Source organism: Artemia franciscana, chromosome 14 (assembly GCF_032884065.1).
Source record: "Artemia franciscana chromosome 14, ASM3288406v1, whole genome shotgun sequence".
NCBI classification, from domain to species: Eukaryota; Metazoa; Arthropoda; class Branchiopoda; order Anostraca; family Artemiidae; genus Artemia; species Artemia franciscana.
The window spans coordinates 39,288,391-39,311,328 of NC_088876.1; the positions used below are offsets into that span (position 1 = coordinate 39,288,391).

General features: G+C 34.6%; 2 protein-coding genes across 5 annotated transcripts in view; one reads left to right on the forward strand and one right to left on the reverse strand.

The window, feature by feature from the left end:
- Positions 1-14,016, forward strand: part of LOC136035695 (uncharacterized) — a 49,014-nt gene extending 34,998 nt beyond the window's left edge. Inside the window, exons 7-11 of one of the 2 annotated variants that reach the window (XR_010619498.1) lie at positions 1,913-2,123; positions 5,357-5,563; positions 9,489-9,899; positions 10,765-12,444; positions 12,498-13,098. Coding sequence is in view for 1 of the 2 variants with exons in the window: in XM_065717634.1 (XP_065573706.1) it covers positions 1,913-2,123; positions 5,357-5,563; positions 9,489-9,899; positions 10,765-10,977 (1,042 nt within the window). In the remaining variant the exon portion in view is untranslated. Of the gene's footprint in view, positions 1-1,912; positions 2,124-5,356; positions 5,564-9,488; positions 9,900-10,764 lie in introns of both variants that reach the window. The other variant, XM_065717634.1, reaches the window with a different exon arrangement.
- Positions 14,017-18,125: 4,109 nt separating this feature from the next.
- LOC136035696 (putative ankyrin repeat protein RF_0381) overlaps positions 18,126-22,938 on the reverse strand; it is a 30,174-nt gene continuing 25,361 nt past the window's right edge. For all 3 annotated transcript variants that reach the window (XM_065717637.1, XM_065717635.1, XM_065717636.1), the window contains exon 6: positions 18,126-22,073. In XM_065717637.1, coding sequence (XP_065573709.1) covers positions 21,765-22,073 — 309 coding nt within the window. In that variant the 3' untranslated portion in view covers positions 18,126-21,764. The remainder of the gene's footprint in view (positions 22,074-22,938) is intronic.

Genomic DNA, 22,938 nt, shown 5'->3' on the forward strand with positions numbered 1-22,938 from the left:
TAAGCCATAAGGTGGAAAATTTGCAATTTCAATTAAATTTTGAAATGTTGGTGTGAATGCTTCCTTCCTGTTTATCCTTCACAGAATCATACATTTTATAGCATTTGCATTCTCATTAGATTCGTTGTGATTCTCGCTGTTGCTTCTCTTTAAACCACATATTTCCTTGCGCTCCACTTTCGTCCACGATTCGATTTGAGCCTTCTTACACTAGTGGTGCTAAAATGACAAGTTCCTTCATTACATTATAATTTTAATTGTTCTTCCAAACGGAGATTTGGTTCTGCATTATTTTCGTTTGCGAATCTATGTGATTCTCCCTGTCGGTTTTTCCATGCCCTTTGCTTTAGCTGTTCGGTATCATACGTCAGCTTGTAGAATTTTGTATGCGCTATAGATACCAATAACGATACAATCACGCCTGGCGAAAAATGGTATAAGTTTCTCTTTAAATGCATACGAATATGACGTCAGTCGTATGAAAATAATATTCCAAAATTGAAGCTCTTTACAAGTTTTTCTGAACTATTGACCTATCTAGATTGTCTCTTCAGACCAGAAATTCTCAGTGTGTCAATTTCCCAAAAACAAATATGGTCTGTTTTCGAGAAAATATATATAGATACAATACATTTGCAAGCAAACAAATTGAGTTTAAAAACTTCTCCTACTTATTCCCAAAGACTTTCAACCTTCAGGGATCTCTGGTTTCAATTAGCAGACGACTCATGAAAATATTAGGGGAGTGGGATGGGGAAACGAATTCTCTCAAAGTAATAATATATCTAGATCTTGGTTCCTAATAATCCTTGGTTTTCAAAAAATTAGGCATTACATATAAATTATGTTTCTTATTAAATGAGCGATAATTGTATGAATATCTGTAAATTTTTCTCTAAAACGACACAATAATTTTTCCTGAAATTTGACATATTAGCAGTTCCTTGTAAAAAATAAAAGAAAAAAACTGAACTATTTAGAATTGTTTCGACAGTCTTGCCATTACTTATAGAGCTTGGATAAAATATTTGACCAAGCAACAGAAAATTAAAAGCCAAAGCCTACTTTCCCAGAAGTTTTAGAAAAACAATTCAACTTTTCACATTTTGTGCCAGAGATAGACATTCAGAATTAATGAATCGTTAGAAAGTGTCGAAAGTGTGGGTTTTTTCTCGATTTAATAGATCAGAATTTTCTTTTTTTAAGAAAAGTCCTAGTTAGGTTTAGGAAAGTCCTCAAAATGTTCTAGCATGCGTCCGACAAAAGCGCTAAGAATTAGCTCAAAGGAAATATCATTTGACTAATTTTGCAGCTTTGGGAGCTCCCCAAGGTGGTAGCCGATTTTATCTACAAGGTTACCGACAAAACAAGAGGTTTCTCATTATCTTTTCAATCACATTTCATAGACAAACCACAGGTTTTGTATAAATATATCGATGATGGCTAGTTCCATTGAGAATTCGCTAATGGGCCCTTTGTCTGGGAGACGGTCAGCCGATGCTGAAGGTTGCAAAGTTATTTTAAGGGTACTGGATGGCCTTAATGTGGTAACTTAAGGAAGTTCAACTGACACTCTAACTAAACGAATTGTGGGACGGATAAGAGAGTTAACTTCAATTATATGTACGTCAACAGAATTCAGTTACTTCTGTTTTCTTTTGAGTCTCGAACCCCCACCCCCACGGTTAAAGCATTTCGAGTCTTGCGTGCTAACCACTCAGCTGGGACGACTAAAAGAAATTGAAATCAAAGTTATAATCAGCCGCTCCCTGTGCAATGCGGGAGTGGAATTAAGTTTAAATAAAAATTCAGTAGCATTTCAAGTATAATTTTGAATTTTACTGGCCCTGTGCTGTCAGTTTTCTATATAACATTCTCATGAAAACCAGCTTTGTTAATAACAATAATCTAGGTCAAAGAAGACTCAGAAATCAGAGCTTGAATGGACCCTTCCCTCCTCACCATTCCCGAAATCGGAACCTTGTTTAGAAGAAGATGATGAAAAACCTTCTGAAGTGAAGTACCTCCGTTTTCATCGTGCAATTTCTCGTATCAACTCTGTGATCAACAGATCCTTACCAAATTCTGTAACCATGAGACAACCGTCTGGGGAGCTGTTAATGGTATTTATTTTTCTCTATTTTTGAATTGTGATTTCAGATTGTACAAGGTAAAAATTTAAACTAGCTATTTTAATCGTATTTTCAACGAGTGATTGTTTAATTGTTTAGCTTGTAATTTCAATTTGTACATAAGAAGACTTTCAGCTAGTTATTTTCAAATTTATTTTCAGCGAGTAAATGTTTAATTGTTTAAAATTGTAATTTCAAAGAGTCCAAACAAAAAATTTCAACGAGTTATTTTGAGATCTATTAAGAACTTCAACATCGATGAACTTTCAGTTTTTGGCTCAATCTCAGATAGAGTTTAGGGACTGAATATGCTGAAATAGAATCTTTAAATCTCACATGGCATTATTTTGTTTCTCTGAAGAGGCCAGGTCTTAGCCTTTTAGCCAGTTTTATAGAGAATTAATTTTTTCATTAAAACATTTTAGAAGCGGAATTTAGCAAATAAAAAAGAATTGTGAATAAAAAAATGAGATTTCAAACAGTGACGGCTCTAAAAAATTTTGGTTTTGTTTTTGTATCTTATTAAATCGAAAAGAAGCTCTTTATTTTTTTCATCCATATATTTTTTGTATATTACAAAAAATATATCGGATGAAAAAAATAAAAAGCCTTTTTTAAAAAAAATAAAGCCCTTACCTTTTGTTAAAATAAACAAATTTTTTCTAAAATAAACAAAATTTTTTGTTAAAATAAAGCTCTTCCCTTTTTTTTAAAATAAACAAAAGGGAAAAATAAAGATTTTTACCTTTTGTTATTCTTGGAAAATCATGTCGTAGACTGTGACCAAAGCTTAACTTTAAATGTGTAGAGGTGGATAATATTAGGGGTAAATTCCTCCGATTACACAGTGTGGATTGATCTCTGCTTGACAGTATGCGACCTAGGGTTCAATCCCAGCTGCAGTAAGGACCTTTGTAGTCAGGAAGTGCGTTGATATATAGGCTAGACTGTGGGCAGGTTCATACCCATAGGAAAAAAGGCCGAGTGTTGGTTTTGGCTCCTATACCCGTTTTGAAAATGTAAAATTGGATGAACTATGTTGCATATAATTAATTAATAGCTAAACAAGATTTTTTCAGAAGGTGAACTTCCCCTTCCTGGAACCAAAATTTTGGAGCTAAGACTGCTCTGGGACATTGTTATTGGCCACACTGATATCCAATGTTGCAAGAGCGATATTTAGTTAAGTGAGGACAATTAAAGAATATGCTTATTTAACCAAACAGCTTTTACTACTGACAAGTTATTTCAGCACCAAACCGCCTGAAGCCAACACAGCTTCGCATACTCCTCCTCCTTCCAATCTATTCAAAACATCATACTTTAGCCCCTCCCATCAAGTGTCAATTCTTTTTAACATCCTTTCTAATGACTTCTTTTCTCCCGGTTTTGTTTTCTGTTTGGCCATGTATGGATGGTAAAAAAAAAAAAAATAGACGATATCATATTTTGATTAAAAGTCAAAAATAAATGATCAACTTTGGGCCAAGGTAATGGGAGTGTAAGCATCGTAAGCTACAATGTACGGCACCTAATTTCTTGGTCTACTAGCGGTTTTCCTTTCCAAAAAAAGGAAATGACGGTCCATAATCTGCTTTTGAAGCTGGTCCACGGGTTTTGACGGTCCATAATCTGCTTTTGAAGCTGGTCCACGAGTCTTGATGGTCCATAATCTGCTTTTGAAGCTGGTCCATGAGTCTTGACGGTCCATAATCTGCTTTTGAAGCTGATCCACGAGTCTTGACGGTCCATAATCTGCTTTTGAAGCTGGTCCACGGGTCTTGAAGCCAGTGATGATTTTCATATATTGACAGTTCTTCAAGGGAGAAAAGTAGAAGACATGGAATTCGATACCTGAAGGTCAACTGTAATGACTTATTCCGAACCTGGACTGTTGTACCCTGTTTTAGCACAGTGGACTGATGCTTTGCTTGACAACGCAGGGCCCGGGGCTCGATCCCCTTTCCTGCAGGGTTGAGTGACAAGCTTGCTACTTATTCCTAGGGACCCAGCGATTGAAATGCGTCAGCAATGGCTTTGGAAGATCTTTCCTTTTTAGATATCCTTTATCCTTTTATCCTGTTGATTCTGTATCCTCTTTTCTATGCTTTTATCCTTTTTTAGACTGCGATAGGAGACGGATTTTGTTTCTGACAGTCACGTTTCGCCCGGTGAGAAAAAATGCCTTCGTGGGTGAATATTCTTTTTGCTTTTGTTTTCAAGTAATTAGTATCGTTTTCTTGTTTATAGAATAATTTTCTTTATGTGTAAACTTCTCTGGTATCATGCTCGTGCGACGTCGTATGCCTGACACCGGATTTCTTATCAGATGAGTCATTGGGTCTGCTATTATACAGTATGTTTTGTTTACATTGTAACAAATTCTACACTTAGTTTTGATAAAGCTATCTGTTTTGTGCTTCGGCTAGGGCGTGGGATCAAATTGAAACTTTCAGGGAAAGTTTCGTTTAGAAGGGACGAGGGACTAGCTTTGTGCTAGCCAAACTGTCCGCGGAACCCGATTTTTTATTTTTTATTCTATGTGTCGACTATATGCATCGATATTTCTTATAATAATAATAATCTATTTTTGACCCACTAACATTATAATAAAGTGGACTAACAAAATAAAATAAAAGGAAAACATACAGAACAATATTAAATATAAAAAATAACAATCCAAGTCAGAATAATCTCACGAGACGATGAAAAGAACCAAACCGCAGGCAAGCCTCTTATTTTAGCTTGGCATTATTATTAGGTGTCAATATATCAGTAGCATTAAACATTCGAACTACCTTTTGGTTCCTATATCAACGAGGCAGATATAAAGGGAATTTACAGTAACGGAAATTTAATACTCTATTGTCCTGCATGTCAGTAGTATCAAAAAAATGGGCGAAAAAAGACACGAGACCTAACACACCTGAAGACTTATGTGAAGATGGATGGCCTGAAGACCTGAGAGAAAAGTATGGAGTAGTCACAATATGTTGAGCAAATCCTTGCCGTTGTCTATATTCCCTCCTGTTTTAATATTCACCCTTGGTCACCTCCCTTAAAGTCCTCAAGGACTTTATTTAAGGTTCATCATACGGCCTCAGTCTTATCTAGGGCTTAGACAAGTCCAGTCTAATTAACTGACATCGAATAATTCTTAAATTCAGGCATGATTTTTAAATGTTGAATTATTAGTAATAAACATTATTTTCTATTCTTTTTAGGACTCTTTTTACGAAAGTCCCTCGGAATCCCATCATTTAGATGAGAATACTGGTTTGCTATGGATTAACGGTGTGTGCTCCGAGATACACCCCAGTCCGTCGGACATACCTCCTTTTATTGATGAAGAGGCTAGTAGTAATTATTATAAACGTGTATATTCAGACTTTATATCCAAATGTGACAATGAAGATGATGACTCTGCTTTGGTAAGTTTTCTTCTTTTCATCTCATTTCTTCTCATTTCATTCTCATTTCTTCATTTCATCTTCATTTCTTCTCATTTCATCTTCATTTCTTTCATTTCTTCTGTTATCGTTTTTTCAATAGGTAAGATTGCTTATTTTTGGTTCAGGTTATATCTTAGGGTAAACGGAAACTCCGACTTCAATCCAGATCCTTTATAACGTAATGTTTTAGTTTTTAAACTCCACCAATACTTTGGATTCATTACTGACTACATTATTTGCTCTTGCTTAATTTCAATTCAAATTTAAATAAATTTAAATTTTAATTATTAAATTTTAATTTTAATTTTAATTTCAATAAAAGCAAAGCTGATTAAGAGTTCATTTGAAAGTTAATGCCTTTACCTAAATGATTTCATAAATTCGTCTTGATCACGCCACCATGAAGTACCCTATGACATTGAAAATAGTTATTTTCAGTACCTTTCCTAGGGTGGTAAAGCTATCTCAAAAAGAAAAATATATTTAAACATGTAATATGTTTTTATATTATCCACACGTAAAAAACTTTCGTTTTAGGATAAAATAAATATTTGACACTCACTGAGCTCTAAATCTATTGTATTTTAATAATTTTAGTTGGTAAGCTAGTGCTTTTGAATAAATAAATTTTATTTTTTATCATTTAAATCTTTACACTGGGCTATTGCCATAAAAATTTTAAAAAATTTGGTTCATTTAACGCTTAAATCCATTAAAAATTATTAGAACATCAAATGTGACCTTTAGTTAAACAGTGTTTTAATATAAGGTGGAAACTACAAGCAAAGCAAATTTAGAATTCCTAGTCACAGCTAGCTAAAATTTATTAAAGGAGAGCAATAGATCTTTGCAAACAATTGCTTACATGTATTTTGTCAAAAGCTTGTTGTCTGGTGTGTAGTTGGCTTGATTTGATTCCAGACAACTGGGCTTGATTTGAATGAGTGTTAATTTAAATGGGGTTGAGTTGAATGGAGTTGATTTGAATTAACCGGGAGTTGATTTGAATAGAGGCTGAGTTGTATTGGGTTGAATTGAATTGGGGTCGAGTCGAAGATTTTGAATTAATTAGGGGGAAGTTAAACGAGAGTTGAATTGCAACGGGGGTTGAGATGAATGGTGTTGATTTGAATTAACCGGAAGTTGATTTGAAGAGAGGTTGGGTTGTATTGGGTTGAATTGAATTGGGGTCGAGTTAAAGATTTTGAATTAATTAGGGGGAAGTTAAACGAGAGTTGAGTTGTAACGGGGGTTGAGTTGAATGGTGTTGATTTGAATTAACCGGAAGTTGATTTGAATAGAGGTTGGGTTGTATTGGGTTGAATTGAATTGGGGTCGAGTTAAAGATTTTGAATTAATTAGGGGGAAGTTAAACGAGAGTTGAGTTGTAACGGGGGTTGAGTTGAATGGTGTTGATTTGAATTAACCGGAAGTTGATTTGAATAGAGGTTGGGTTGTATTGGGTTGAATTGAATTGGGGTCGAGTTAAAGATTTTGAATTAATTAGGGGGAAGTTAAACGAGAGTTGAGTTGTAACGGGGGTTGAGTTGAATGGTGTTGATTTGAATTAACCGGAAGTTGATTTGAATAGAGGTTAGGTTGTATTGGGTTGAATTGAATTGGGGTCGAGTTAAAGATTTTGAATTAATTAGGGGGAAGTTAAACGAGAGTTGAGTTGTAATGGGGGTTGAGTTGAATGGTGTTGATTTGAATTAACCGGAAGTTGATTTGAATAGAGGTTGGGTTGTATTGGGTTGAATTGAATTGGGGTCGAGTTAAAGATTTTGAATTAATTAGGGGGAAGTTAAACGAGAGTTGAGTTGTAACGGGGTTGAGTTGAATGGTGTTGATTTGAATTAACCGGAAGTTGATTTGAATAGAGGTTGGGTTGTATTGGGTTGAATTGAATTGGAGTCGAGTTAAAGATGCTGAAGATCAAGGGTAAGTTAACCGAGAGTTGAATTGCAATGGGGGTGGATTTACAGGGGTTGAATTGGATGGGGTTGATTTGAATAAAGGTTGAGTTTTATTGGGTTGAATTGAATTGGGATCGAGAGTTGAATGGAGTTGATTTGAATAGAGGTTGAGTTGTATTGGGTTGAATTGAATTGGGGTCGAGTTGAAGATTTTGAACTAACTAGGGGGAAGTTAAACGAGAGTTGAGTTGTAACGGGGGTTGAGTTGAATGGTGTTGATTTGAATTAACCGGAAGTTCATTTGAATAGAGGTTGAATTGAATTGGGGTCGAGTTAAAGATTTTGAATTAATTAGGGGGAAGTTAAACGAGAGTTGAGTTGTAACGGGGGTTGAGTTGAATGGTGTTGATTTGAATTAACTGGAAGTTGATTTGAATAGAGGTTGGGTTGTATTGGGTTGAATTGAATTGGGGTCGAGTTAAAGATTTTGAATTAATTAGGGGGAAGTTAAACGAGAGTTGAGTTGTAACGGGGGTTGAGTTGAATGGTGTTGATTTGAATTAACCGGAAGTTGATTTGAACAGAGGTTGGGTTCTATTGGGTTGAATTGAATTGGGGTCGAGTTAAAGATTTTGAATTAATTAGGGGGAAGTTAAACGAGAGTTTAGTTGTAACGGGGGTTGAGTTGAATGGTGTTGATTTGAATTAACCGGAAGTTGATTTGAATAGAGGTTGGGTTGTATTGGGTTGAATTGAATTGGGGTTGAGTTAAAGATGCTGAAGATCAGGGGTAAGTTAAACGAGAGTTGAATTGCAATGGGGGTGGATTTACAGGGGTTGAATTGGATGGGGTTGATTTGAATAAAGGTTGAGTTTTATTGGGTTGAATTGAATTGGGATCGAGAGTTGAATGGAGTTGATTTGAATAGAGGTTGAGTTGTATTGGGTTGAATTGAATTGGGGTCGAGTTAAAAGTGTTGATTTAATCAGGAGTAAGTTAAACGAGAGTTGAGTTGGAATGGTTGTTGATTCACAGGGTTTGGCTTGAATGTAGTTGAGTTGAATAGAGTTTGAGTTGTATTGGGTTGAATTGAATTGGGGTCGAGTTAAAGATGTTGAATTAATCGGGGATAAGTTAAACGAGAGTTGAGCTGAATAGCGTGAATTGAATGGGGGTTGATTTACAGGGATTGAGTTGAATGGAGTTTATTTACACATATTCTTACAGTGCCAGTAGTGCTTAAAAAAAGGTGTGTCCACTCAGCAAGACCTTTCCCAGGGTTAGTGGCACCCGAAGCAAAATTAATTACGGCACCCTCCCCCTCCCTTTTTGGACTCAAACATAAATACAAACCACTAGCCATCCTGGCCGAGTGGGTTGGTGCGGTGGATTCGGGATCCTTCGTCTGAGAGGACGCGGGTTCGAATCCCAGTGTACCCAATTCTTCAGTTTGGGACGGGGGTCAGTGGTGTGACTCTGTAAGCTTAGCCAGAGTCGACCCAGCTCTAAATGGGTACCTGGAGGAATCTGGGGAAGGCAAACAGGAAGGGTGTGCGAAAGCACAGGATGGCTGGCCCCCAACCCCCCATTGCACTTCCTGGCTGAGGGGCCAAGAAACGGAGATCAGCACCGCCAGTACGCACTGTAAAGTCCAATGCCGTCCTTTACCTTTACCTTTACTAGCCACGGTACCTGGGGCAGCTTGCCCTGGTCTCTCTCCCCTCCTTTAAATTACGCTGCTGCTGGGTGACAAGATCAAAAATCTTTGCCATGCTATATCACGGTTAGCAAGATATCAAGATATCAAACCTAGAAAATTTGGTTTTGAGGCTGTTATAGCCCCAAGACCTTTGATCATATGCTTTATATATTTTTATTTATTTTTTCGATCTTAGAGTTTTGAGATTGCCTTAGTATTTATTTGGACTTCTTATGTATCTCTGTGACGTTTTATTTAAATATAATCCTTGATATTTATCCATTTCAGCCAATCAATATTGGTTGGGACACAACTGAAGGATCATCACTGCCAGATGAACCAGAACCTAGTTGTATTGAACCTGACAGTAGAATAGATAGTCCTATAAATCATATTAGTCACGTTGACAACCCTGTTTCAGTGACCTCACATTTCAAAAATATAGACAGTGTTGCCAATACCTTAGGCATTACTCGTGTTTTTGATAGCGAAATGTCAAAGAGCGATGTCGATGTAAACGGTGTGAAGTGCAAAGAATCTAGCTCTGAAATGGTTCAGAAACTTAGTGATCGTTTTGATGGTCCTGAAGATGACGAAGAGGTGGTACCTGGTGAATTTCAAGTTTTTTCTGACGAAGAAGGAAGAGTGATCATTGTTCATCCCTCTGGGGCTACTTCTGTCGCACCGCCAGGAAGTCAGGTATAATATAGAATTTTCAAATATAATATAGGAATATCTCAAATAGCTGCTAGTGGAGGCATCTAGTTTAAATATAGTTTAAGTCTAGATAAATGGGGTCTATCATAGATAAAGTTAAAACATACAGTTTCTCAACCTTTCCACAGTTCAGGGCAATGTTTGATCACCGTAGTCGCTGTGGTTTCCGTTATCCAAAATTTACTTTTAAGACATCATCCCGTTCTTGCATACTCTTAAAAAAAAAAAAAAAAAAAAAAAAAAAAAAAAAAAAAAAAAAAAAAAAAAAAAATCTGGAGCTTGGCTGTTCTAGGCAAGTACAGATATGAACTATTTTACATTTTGTTTTTACCGTTATCCAAAATTTTCTTTTAAGACTTATTATCCTCCCTTTCTTCTATACTATTTAAAAAAAAAAAAAAAAAAAAAAAAAAAAAAAAAAAAAAAAAAAAAAACCGAAGCTTGACTGTTCCAGGTAAGTACAACCTGGTTTGTTGTTCTTTGTTGATCTTTTTTTTTTTTTGGGGGGGGGGTATCACGTGTTCGTCCTTGTTTAAGTCACCTAGTTTTTATAACACTAATTTATAACCTATTTTCGCTCTATAAACTCTCAAAAATTTATTTTTTAAACATTTGTACAGACACTTGAATCATCCTCATAATCTAAGTCTAGAAAAGTTTCATCTTCCCATATTGTACCATTTCTTTCATAGCCTCTACTGTGGTCTTGAGCACAAAGTTTACCAAATTGATCAAAGCAAAGTCCAGAAAACTTCCGGATTGTTACTAATTTTTTTCAGTTATTTTTAATATTTGTATATTACACAGTTTTCTCTATAGTTTTCTCTATAGTTTTCTTAATTTCCAGGTTGTCCAAATTGATTCTGGCGAAATATTTATTCTGCAAACTACCGACGACGGCAACACAGTCGCTGTCCCTTTAGTTAGAGAGAACATGGTACACATTGAAGATCCTGGAGTGCCTTCAACAAGTTTAGTACTAAACACAGATGGCTCTTTAAGCCTCTTGCTGGATAGTGTTAGTAACGAAATACAGAATCAATTCCTACAGTCCTCTTAGTAACATTCATTCTGTTGACATTGTTCCAACTCAGTGTCGCAGTGGGTTTAATAATTACTCCCCCCACCTCCTTTTTTTTGCTACCACCACGTTTAATAATTGTGCATTATTTGGTTAATTAACCAAATACATGTAATGCAAGCAACATATGAAAAGTGAATTTTTAAAGAAAAAGAAATATATTGCAATATTTGTTGATGTGGATGAAACGGTATACCAAATTGCTATTAATCAAAATTTCATACAGGGGTCTATCTATTTTTTATTGTATTTTAGAGAAACGCTAGAGAATCATTAGAATAAATCTTAAGAGGTTAGAGGTTAAGAGAGTCCACAGTCTGAACATCATTTAAAATATACCGAAATAGAATCGTTGAAGCCCACGCGGTAATATCTTGTTTCTCTTAAGAGGTCAAGTCTTGACCTCTTAGCTAATTTTACAGGGGATGGGTTTTTTTTACCTAAAACATATTAGAAGCTTATGTTAGTATAGAAAAAAAATCACCCTGTGATGGCTCTAGAAAGCTCTGCTATCGTTTTTGTATCTTATTGAGTGAAAAAGAAGCTCTTATTTTATTTATCTATATATGTTTTGTACTTTAGTTAATCGTGCTTGTTATTCTCTGAAAATCATGTCGTAAATGTGGCCAGATCTTAATTTTAAATGTTCAGAAATAAATTATATTAGGGGCAAGTGCCTCTGTTTGCAGTGCCGATTGATTCCTGCGTGGTAATAGAGAGTCCAGGGTTCGATCCTGGCCGAAGCAAGGACCTTTGTTGTCAGGAAGCGTCGTTAATCCATAGACTAGAACACGGGGAAGTCTATACTCTTAGGGAAAGAGGCTGAGGTTGTACTCCTGTAGTACTACTACTACTACTACTACTAGCAACTCACCGCAGTACCAAGCCTATGAGGCCTACAAAGCTACGTACGCTCCTCCTCCATCCCAGTTTTGGACTCCTGTACCCTCCTTTAAAATGTGAAAGTTAAATGAACTATATCGTTTCTGATTCAGTGATAGCTAAACATTATTTATTTTAAAAATATCATATATTACCGAACTTTCAATCCTAACTGATTGTTTATGTGGTATGGCATTGAAATGATGGGCTTGGTAGGTTATGGTACCAGTCACCTACCTGAAGTCTGTGGGGATTTTCATATACTGATGACTGTTCAAAGAGGAAGCAGTAGAAAACTTCGAATTTACCGCCTGAAGGCCAAATTTAATGACTGATTCTGGAGCTAGGCATAGGAGACGAATTTTGCTTTTGGCAGTCAGTTTTCGCTCGATGAGAAAAATGCCTATGTGGGCCCAATAATCGGTTAACCTGGGTTTTATACCAGAGCTGAAACGAATCAAAAATTCGTTTAAATGTATATTTGCTACTTTTCTACGGGTTGGACAAAAATTTCGGGGGGAGGGATCAAACCCGGTGCCCTCCCCCCTGGATACAGCCTTGCTTGTGACTATTCTTTTTCCTATCCTTGTGGGTAAAACGTCTATAAGAATGAGTAGGTGAAAAATAGCATACTGTAACAGGTAGATTTCGGTAATCAAAAGTCTTTTTTTCTCATTTCGGAAAAATTGTCTAAAAAGACTTCACATAAATTTATTTTATATAGTTTTTCTAAAAAGGCTACCAAAATTTGTTTTTAATCAGGAAGAGCAAATGAAATTTACACGATGTCATTACCTGGTCGTTGTTGCTTGGTATATTTCAGATTTTATTCGCAGTAGAAAATGACCTGAACTTGCTTTTTTTGAAAAAATATGCTTTTATTATTTTTTTTTTTATTTTTTTTGAATGAATATTTGTCATATTGCAAAACACATTCCAAAAATGAAATTCAGCGTAAGTGGGTTTTTAGTTAATATTAGTAGTAGTCGGCTATCAAGTGGTTCTAAAACCGTCGTCCTTAATTAAAATTCAATTAAAATTAAAAACGTAGGAATCCAGAAAAAAAACGTACCATAAACTTCGGTATATTTTTCATAAAAGGCTTACAGTCTTCCATATGTCAGTGTTTGATTGTGACCAGTTTTAATTGTGAACGTTTTAAGCGTATACTTTTGTCAAGGATTATATCCAATGAGATGGCGAAGTGAAAAAAAACAACATTTTATTGCCATCTAGTTCACTGTGAAATTGGTAAATAGCGGAGTAAAATGAAATAAAAAAGCTAGTAACCAATGCTATTTTGCTAAATATTTGCTGAACACTAGTAAACACTCCTATTTTGCTAAATATTTTCGTTACGTAAACAAAACCAACCATTGGCAAACATTTACGATACAAATATGTTTTTGGCGTCAGCGTTGTCAAACAAAACTCTAAAACTGAACATTAAACTTAAAACGAAGCAAAAATTGATCTTATGGAATAAATTCAGTTTTGGATACTTATATTTTTAAATATAATTTATTATAAAAATTTTTAAACATAACGTGTGTTCATTTTCAAAAAAAAAATGTTGTTATATTCTGAAAAACTGTTAGTAGAACGTTGTACCAACCTTTTTTATTTGTAGACAAAACCAACCATTAGCGAATATTTGCAATACAAATACGTGGACATTAGAATAATCTCTAGAAACTAGCTATTTGGCTTAAAATCAAAGTAAAAAAAAAAAACACTTTCATGAAAATTAATTTAGTTTTCAGGTTTGCAATGTTTTTAAATAAAAACGCCAATTTTTCCACTTTCTGTTCGAAAGTTTTGTATAGAAAAGTTGTTTTAATTGGCTAAATATCTTTATGTGGCATAATTGGCAAAACAGATTGAAAATTATACGTCGCATGGCCTTGGCCATTTTTAGCATAGAAATAGTTTCACATTTTATTATATATAATCTTTAACGGTTGTTTTATCGTTATTTAATATTGGTTATATTGTACTCTCGTTCGGATATATTCAGTGTTCATGTTTATAGATTATATACTAACTTCGTAGAACAAGAGTTTCATCACTTATTTATTTTTCTCTATTTTTTATATTTTCTTTTAGCTGAAAAAATAAATTTGCTTTTGGATGCCATTAATGTTGAATTCTCGTTGCAGCAGGTATTACCAGGTCTTTAATTAAAGCGGACATTATTTGACGTTACGCGTATTTTTGCTACAATAGCCATTACAACTTGGCATACTGTATCGAAAACGAGATTTTGAAAATCATCTAAATGCAAAACGGTTTTGGTGTTCAATAAATTTATATTCATAAATGTAGCAAAAATAGGATTGATTTCAAAGAAAATAATCAGTGCATTAATTTTGAAAAATAGATTATTTATCTTAATACATTGATGATTATTCCTAAGATTAAACTAATATTTCAAAGGGTAAAGTTTAAAAATTCAAAGGTGGATTTTAGATTTTTGCTTCATTGGGTCACCTTAAAAAACAGCGCTCAAGAAATAAGGTAAAATGTTCTTTCGAAAAGCATAATCTTTTTCAATCCTTTGTGTAAAAAAATGGCACGCCATGCTTTACCCGAAAGTCAAGAATTGCTAATTCTAATGTTTAAGTTTGTATCTGACTACAATGCTGTGTAACTTGAAGCACTGTATGTCATAAAATCATCAAGTGCAGATTCTTATATACCACTTATAGTGCCTAATTTCGGCCAAGTTTTCCACAGCAGACCAGAATGTGTTTCAATGCCTTATCAGGCTGAGACCTGAAAAACTGGCTTTTACAAGTTGAGAATAAAAAATGGTCCAGTCACGTGCTCCTCCCACAGTAACTTATGGTAGGCGTCTTTCGTTCGCAATGCCGCAGTTTTACGAAACGGTAATATTCCGTCTTTTGGGTAATCATGAGGTCTTACTTTGATATCATATGTACGATCCTTTCTCAGGATATCATATGTATTTTTAAGAATACAATCAACAGGAGCGATTTCATACCTTCCCTCGAATTTGATAGTGGGGGAGAAGCTTGCCCAAAAATCGCCTGTTTTATTCAAATCATCATAGAGGGGGTCAGCGACATTGGGCATGAATTTTACATAAAAATCATTAGGCATTGTGAATGTCTTTAGCGGCAATCCAAGAATCAAAATCAGAGTTGTATCCTAGCCAACGAATAGCCAACTGTCTCTTACCCTTGCAAGTTCGACTCTTTAATACCTTTTCAATTTGATCATTCCATTATTTTTTAATTTTTGTAATTCATTTTAGTAAAAACCGCCAAGAATGTCGTCATCTTTTGATGTCACGTAGGCAATACGTAACAGGTTTATTGTCTAAGACTTTTGATGCTTAAAAAAGTTAAGTGGACCACGAGTAACTCTCCTATTCATGAATATTACTTGTTCGATTGGTTCTAACCAACATTGAATTTCTTTTTCACAACCTTCTCATTGGAATATTGCTAAAGAACAATGTCGAGGGCATTGTTATTGTGATGAACTTCAAGAGGACTATCATTGGACAAGGATCGATGAGCACGGTGATTGTAAATCAACATGATTTTATTTAAATCTTGAATAAAAGCAGTAGTATTTTTCAATGTACACTATCTCGAGATTAAAAGTCAAATATTTCTTATCAATCATTCAGCTAATACTGCCTGCATAGGACTTTGATTATGTATTATATTTCAATAAAACCTTTTTTATATGTGGATTAACAAATTTACTACCTTGATCTGTTTGAATTTTTGTAAATGAATCAAACCGTCCGTGGTAACGAACTGTAGTAAGGAGCGACCCGGCTCAATAGTAACCAAAACTCTAAAAAACGGAATTTTGATACCAATAGCTACATCATAAGAATCGCATTTTAATGCTGATTTTAAATATATGAGTTTAATAAAGTTAAGTCTTACCCATCAAGTTACGAGCCTGAGAAAATTTGCCTCATTTTAGAAAATAGGGAAACACCCCCTAAAAGTAATAAAATCTTAACGAAAATCACACCATCAGATTCAGCGTATCAGAGAACCATATTGTAGAAGTTTCAAGCTCCTATCTACAAAAATGTGGAATTTCGCATTTTTTGCCAGAAGACAGAGCACGAGCCTGAGAAAATTTGCCTTATTTTAGAAAATATGGGAAAATACCCCCTAAAAGTCATTTGGAATTTTGTATTTTTTGCCAGAAGGCAGATCACGGATGCTTGTTTATTTGTTTTTTTTCCCAGAGGTGATCGTATCGACCCAGTGGCATGTTACCAGTAGCAGTAGCAAGAGGTTGGCCTTCGTCATCATCTAAAAGTTTTATGTTTGCATTCTTTTTGAGTACTATTATCTCTGGAAATGTAACTCTGGTATATCCAGCGCCACCACTAAAGTTGAATTTTTTTGGTATAGTAAAGGAAATTAACACCTTACTGTCATGGCGATGCACATATATATTTCCAATAAAATCCCCATTAATGCTTGTTCCATAGTTCAAATATCTTTCTTAGTCAGAATTCAATGCTAAGATAACTTTATCGTGTGCGCACTTTCTTGAAAAATTTCATCTTCAGTTTTTAGAGCAAGGTGTAAGTGTTTATCCTTCAAATGTACAAATAACACCGTTCAAAAACTTATGATGAACTAGCTAGTCTTGATGTCCATCCATAGATTACCACGGGGGCAGCCACATACAAAAACCTAAAACTGGTGGAACTTGGAGCAGAGTTGCCAGGACCGGAACTGTGGAATCGGGGGACAGAAGGGCGGGATCCGGAACTGACGGAGGCGTTAAGTAAAGAAAAAATCACACGGAACTAGGCGACAGAGTCTCTCAAATTCCGTAGGTCTCATTTAATATATACAAGAATTAATTACTTAACAAATAATCTTCGTTTCTTAATGAGCGCCAAATAAAGAAAAACCACATGGAATCAGACAACAGTCTCCAGCACCGTAAAGCCTTTTTAAAAGATATAAGAATTATTTATTTAACAAAAACCTTCGGTTTTTAATGAGCGTCAAGTAAAGAAAACAATACGGAATCAGGGAACGGAGTCTCTCAAACCTCTTAAGGATATTTTAAAACATATAAGAATTATTTATTTAACAAAAAAATTTCGTCTTTAATGAGCGTCAAGTAAAGAAACAAGGGCCGAGAACTCATATGGCACTTGTGGCGAGGTTGAAAGAACCAACATTTCGCAATGTTATCGCGGTGATGTCTTTTTTTTGGAGTTAGCTTTTTCTATAATTCTTTATCGCTTTAAATTCATCGCTTGACTTAGCTCCTCCTGCGCTTGCTGGCCCATACTAAAGCAAATTCCAGATTTAATCACCATAAAACGTGATCCAATCTTAAATTTTTGGTAAAAGTGTTAGTCAAGGCCAGACAGTTTAAAAAAGGTTTTGAATCTAAACTAAAAATTAATGCTAAAATCGCAGAGCAAGAATTTTTTTTTATAAAATTTGTCTCTGTCAGGAATTGAACATACGACCTTCGGAGTAGAATACCAACACCATATCCACTGCGCTGCTTTCAAGGAGACATTTTCTAAATATATTCTAATTTTTCCAAATAAACGGTTCCCCCCCCCCAGATGGTCGAATTGGGGAAGCGACTACTTCTAATTTAATCTGGAATTCACTTTTTATTGTTATGATTAAGAAAAAGGTATATAATATATTATGTTTTCAGTATAATTCCTGGCAACCCCCTCTTTATTTTTGGTAATGCATGCTCGTCAGGCATCGTAAGCTTGTCTGTTTATTGTAGCTTCAAATCACTCGGGTTAAAACGTCTTAAAACGGACTTCGTTTATGTTTTACGTTGGATACCATTGAAAAGCACCTAAATAAAAGCTAAATAAAATCATCAAATAAAAGCTAAGAGTGACGCAAAAAAGCTCATTAGGAGCAAAATTAACTGACGATGATGTCACCACATAAGAAGGGCTATCGCCCGGCTGAACTAAACTTTGTTTGCCAGAGTTTAGTTTGTGCCTTCTTGCAGACATTTTACAATACAGGAAACATAGCCATAGGGTGGTTGCAACTGTTAACTTTGCAGATTTAATTTGAAAACAATTTGCCACTATCCTTTGGCGAATTGTCCAGAACCTGACAAAAGCCAATTAACATAATGGTTACGTTTGAGATACATTATTCTGTACTGTAAGCTCTTAAAAGTACAGTAAAAAAAAGTTATATATGAAAAAACCTAATTAATAATTAAAATAATATAAAACATACTCTTGAAAAAATATAATCAGTGTCATTCTTTACATAAACTTTTCAACTTCAATCAAATAGATGAACAAAATGACTCTCACAGGATTAAAATAAAACAAAAAATCTCACAGCGTTAAGTAAACAATCAAGAGTTTAACCGACGTATATTTTTTTTAAATAGAATAAGTATTTCTAAACCACTTATCACATGTAATCACCAGACATCACTAAAATCATTTAAATACCCATACAAATCTTCCGACTCATTCCGTGATCTGAACAGCCTCGATAGCCATCACGTTATATAAATTCTGAATAACACGAAGCAAAGACCAAAGGGTCCTGATGAATTCGTTGGGTGCGCATAGGCACGAAAACGGTTGCATATCAAAATGAAGAAGAAGATCATCTCATTTATCCGTCGTAATTTTAACTGATGAAATAATCACTTTATATCAACCGTTAAGATTCGTGAACCCTTACCTTAGACATTATTACTGAAACAAACATTAGCCATTTAGCTTAAACTTATTTTTAATACTATACGAGAAAACGGGTTTTTCATTTTCTGACAAATCAGTTTAAAACGTTCTCAAAATTAGGTAGAAAACCTTATACTACGACCACGCTTACCTATCTTTTAAATAACAAACAGTCACTTCTATCATGAATATTATACCAGAAAAAAGCTTTAAATCTTCTTAAGATTCAGCCAAAACGGTCTAAAAAGTCGATGCAAAACTTTATACTAAGACCAAGCCCGACTATTCCTCAAATAGCCAGTAAAAATGACCATCATGAATACCAGAAAACGGATTTTCCCCTTTTGGATGATTCAATCCAAAACAGTACAAAAACTAGGTGTAAAGCCTTTAACTGCGACCACGTCTACCTATCCGTCTGATAGCCAAGAATCACGGCTATTATGAATACCATACCAGAAAACACTTTTTTTAATTTTCCGAAGTTTCGGTCTAAAACGGTCTGAAAATCGGTATAAAACCTTACACTGAGACCACGCCTACCTATCCGTCAGATAAAAAATAGTCATGGCTATTATGAATACCATAACAAAAAACGTTTTTTTTTCATTTTCTGAAGATTCGATTTTTCATTCCTCTTAACAGATGGGGATAAAAGCAATTAAAAATTACCCAAAAATTACTAGGATTTACGGCTTTTTTGGTTGTTTATTAGATTTCATTTTATTTTGGCTGGTTCTTAGTAGTTAATAATGACCCGCCCTCCGATAACCAAATGCTACATACCCTTTGTCTCTCCTGTCGTAAAATTAGCAAGGTGGAGTCTAAAAAGATATAGAAATGTCCCACCTGGATACTAATTTAGGAAAAGCAGTTTAACTTAATATTCTAAAACATGACATGAGAGGCCCCTCCTCACCCACTACGCAACAAGATATTATGAATGATTCTAGTAATATCTGTTGTAGCACAGTGGATTGGTGCTCTGCTTGGCAATACGGGGCCCAGGGTTCGATCCCCGCCGCAGCAAGTTGGGCGACAAACTTGCTACTTGTTCCTGTAAAAACACCCAGCAACTGAAACATCGATTCGACGCCCTATGCGCCAGCAATGCCTCTGGAGGATCTTTATCCTTTATCCTAGTAATATATAATTTAGTGAATATGATATTATTGCTGATTGACATTAGAGTGGTTTGAGAAAAGTGTTATTAAATTAAACATTATCAGTATTTTGTAAGGAATCTATAACTTTACAAGAATTTATAAAATCGACAGTTAGTCGTCAAGAGCGTAGTCATAGTATAAAGTTTTACAAGCAATATTCCTGGTAACCTATATTCACATTCTTAAGAACATGAGCTTGGTGGATTAATATTTCTGTCAAAAATAATATCTAAGGTAAGGCTTCAAAAATATTTTTATTTATAAATATAAGATAGATTCAAACTATCCAACCAAAACTAATTAGAAAAATCAAACACAGAATGCCAAAAAGTGGGTGCTTTCTTTTTTAAACAAGTCAAGTTTTTTTTTTTTTTTTTTTTTTTTTTTTTTTTTTTTTTTTTTTTTTTTTTTTTTTTTTTTTTAAATTGAGCATTCAGGATTTCGAGAAGCAAAGGCGGATTTTAACGAAAAAAATCAAAAGAGTGTATTAAAATCAAGAAAATTGGCAATAAATCTTATTTTTTAAATGAATACACGCTAATTCTTCTGATTTGTTGAGTACAAAATATATTCACAGGCAATAAAGTCAACTTCGTAGCCCCCGCTTACTCTAAAAAAAAAAAAAAAAAAAAAAAAAAAAAAAAAAAAAAAAAAAAAAAAAAAAAAAAAATCGAATTTCACAATAAGAACTTCACCCTGTACATCAATAGTGTCGAGATGTCGATATTTGAAATGGTTTTAAGTTTTCATATTTGACAATGTTCACAGAATCAACATTTGTTTCTTGTGTGATATTTGAATTTTAACCAAGTTCTGTATATATAGTAAGGGATTTGAAACAAAAAACAAAATTTTTTACATGAAAATAGTCATTATTAATTATATGAGTCATTAGTAGAGTGTATCCAGTTTAAGAAAGCTGGCTAGAAATATTAGCATGAAAAATTATAAATATAAAAGAATTCACATTAAGTCTTTTGAATTCACCACTACACTATAACAGTCCACAATAAACTATAACTTACTACGTTCTTCTTTTAAAAAAAAGTATTTTGTCTATAACCAATAAAGTTTGCCACTATATTTACTTGCTTTCAGCTGAGGAAAAGGAGGGAGCAATTGGAAAGATACAGATATATACCGACGGGAGCACACAAACAAAATTGTCACATAAAATAAAACCCATATTAAAATGAAATTATATGGCTTGGAAGAGAAAGTAATAAGTAGGCAAAAAGAAGAATTTCCTCTAAAGTTTACAAAGGCTTACAGAAGTGCATGCAAAGGGCAACACAAGTATAACAGACGAAAGGATAAGGATAACTCTATAAAGATAAACTTAAGTACACAAAGAGGAAAACCTTTTGTGCCGTGGAGTTACATCTTAATATCGGGTTGTGCTTCAATACGACACTCATCTGACATAAAGAGAACACTGTTTTCCCTGAATTAACAAAAACACTAAATTAGCCATAACATAGCAAATTATAACATAGCGAATTATAACATAGCAAATTAGCCAAATCCCAATCCGGTTTTGGGGACAAAGTATTAAAGCTTTTGTATAAAATTTTTCATTTTTAAATAGGCAAGTACGGAGAAAAAATTTTCTTACACTGGGCTGGAGGAATTTCAATGAGAGATTAATCTCATCAAATAACCAGAAACTATTCAAATTATATATCAAACCCTAAAATATTGAAAATTCTGGGTCAGGACTAGAGCCCCACCCATTTTTATGTACATGTCTCCGGTCGAGGCACAGGAATAGAATTAAGAAAGGTATAACTGCTAACAAAAAAACATCCAATGCCATATTCAGGGGGGGTAGGGGGTTTGAACCCCCCTCACCAAAATGCTTGTCCAACTCATAAAAACTTAACATAATTAATATAGAAAAATTTTTGACGCATTTTTTAAAGTTTATTTATTGTGAGACACCCCCACCAAAAAAAACTCTATCCCCCCTCGCCCCCAAAAAAATCCTTGATACGTCCCTGAAAACATCCCTACGCTTTTGTACTCAAAATAATTGGAACCCAGTTATCTGGTGCGAAATGCCTCACCAGCTCCTCATACACTAAATAATACTTTAAGGTTAACGGTATGTCCAGTTTATTCACTTGGTCAAAGACTCTGAAGTGACCAATCTTTTTTCGAATTACGTTTCGACACATTCCCTTTAACGATCTATTAGCTTGTCGAAATAATGCATTTGCATCATCTTTTTCATCAAAGGGACAACCATAGGCGACGAGCAGCCTCCTGAAGCCATCAAATCCTGGTTTATCATGAAGGAGCTCCAACGCCGTTTGAGGCTATAAATAAATACGAACAAGTTAAAATTTCTAAAAAAATCTAGGCCCCTGACGATGGGACAGTCTTAGAGAAATTGGTATAAATTGATTTTTTTTTTATTGATCTGTCGGAAAATAGGCATAAATAAGCAGATAGTCTGAGGATCGAAAAAAGACATGACTTCCTTCCCCCAAACAGGAACTAGTCCCCTTACAACCCCTGCAAAAAAACCTTTTCCAGAAAGTTTCGACCTGATCTGTCAGCCGTCAGGCAAAATATACCGACGAAACTTATGTATGTAATCCCTATATTGAAATATAATCACTTACTTTTAAACTTCTGGAATTAAACTGAAAAAAATCAAATACTCTCTAGAGAACATCCGAGAACAAACTTACTCTGATTGTAAAAGTACTCTGGAGAAAACCATTATTTTCAGATTAATGATCAGCTGAGTGCTACTGCTACTTACCAATTGATCAAAGCAAGATTTTTTTTCAATGGCATCAGTAAAAATCCTTGCTTGATTTCATTACTTGCGCACTTGTTCGCACCTTCTCTCTCTCTCTCTCTCTCTCTCTCTCTTCTTTCTTTATTTAATGAAGATTAGCACTTCAGAAAGCCTGACTGCAAATTTTTATTTCCACAATGATGGTACGACTCTCATTTATGTTTTCAAAGCTGAAAGAATGGAAAAGTTTACGTAGTTGGAAAATAATGAACCTGTTTATGCAAAAAGCCTTATAGAGAACTAAATAACGTTCCCCCTTGTGTGACCTAATACCACATTGATTACAACTTAAAAAAAACATGAAAAAACATTTGTTAATAAGAGTTCTTCCCAACATTCAACGGACTCGGTCTCGTTCTTCGGCCTCAAGATTT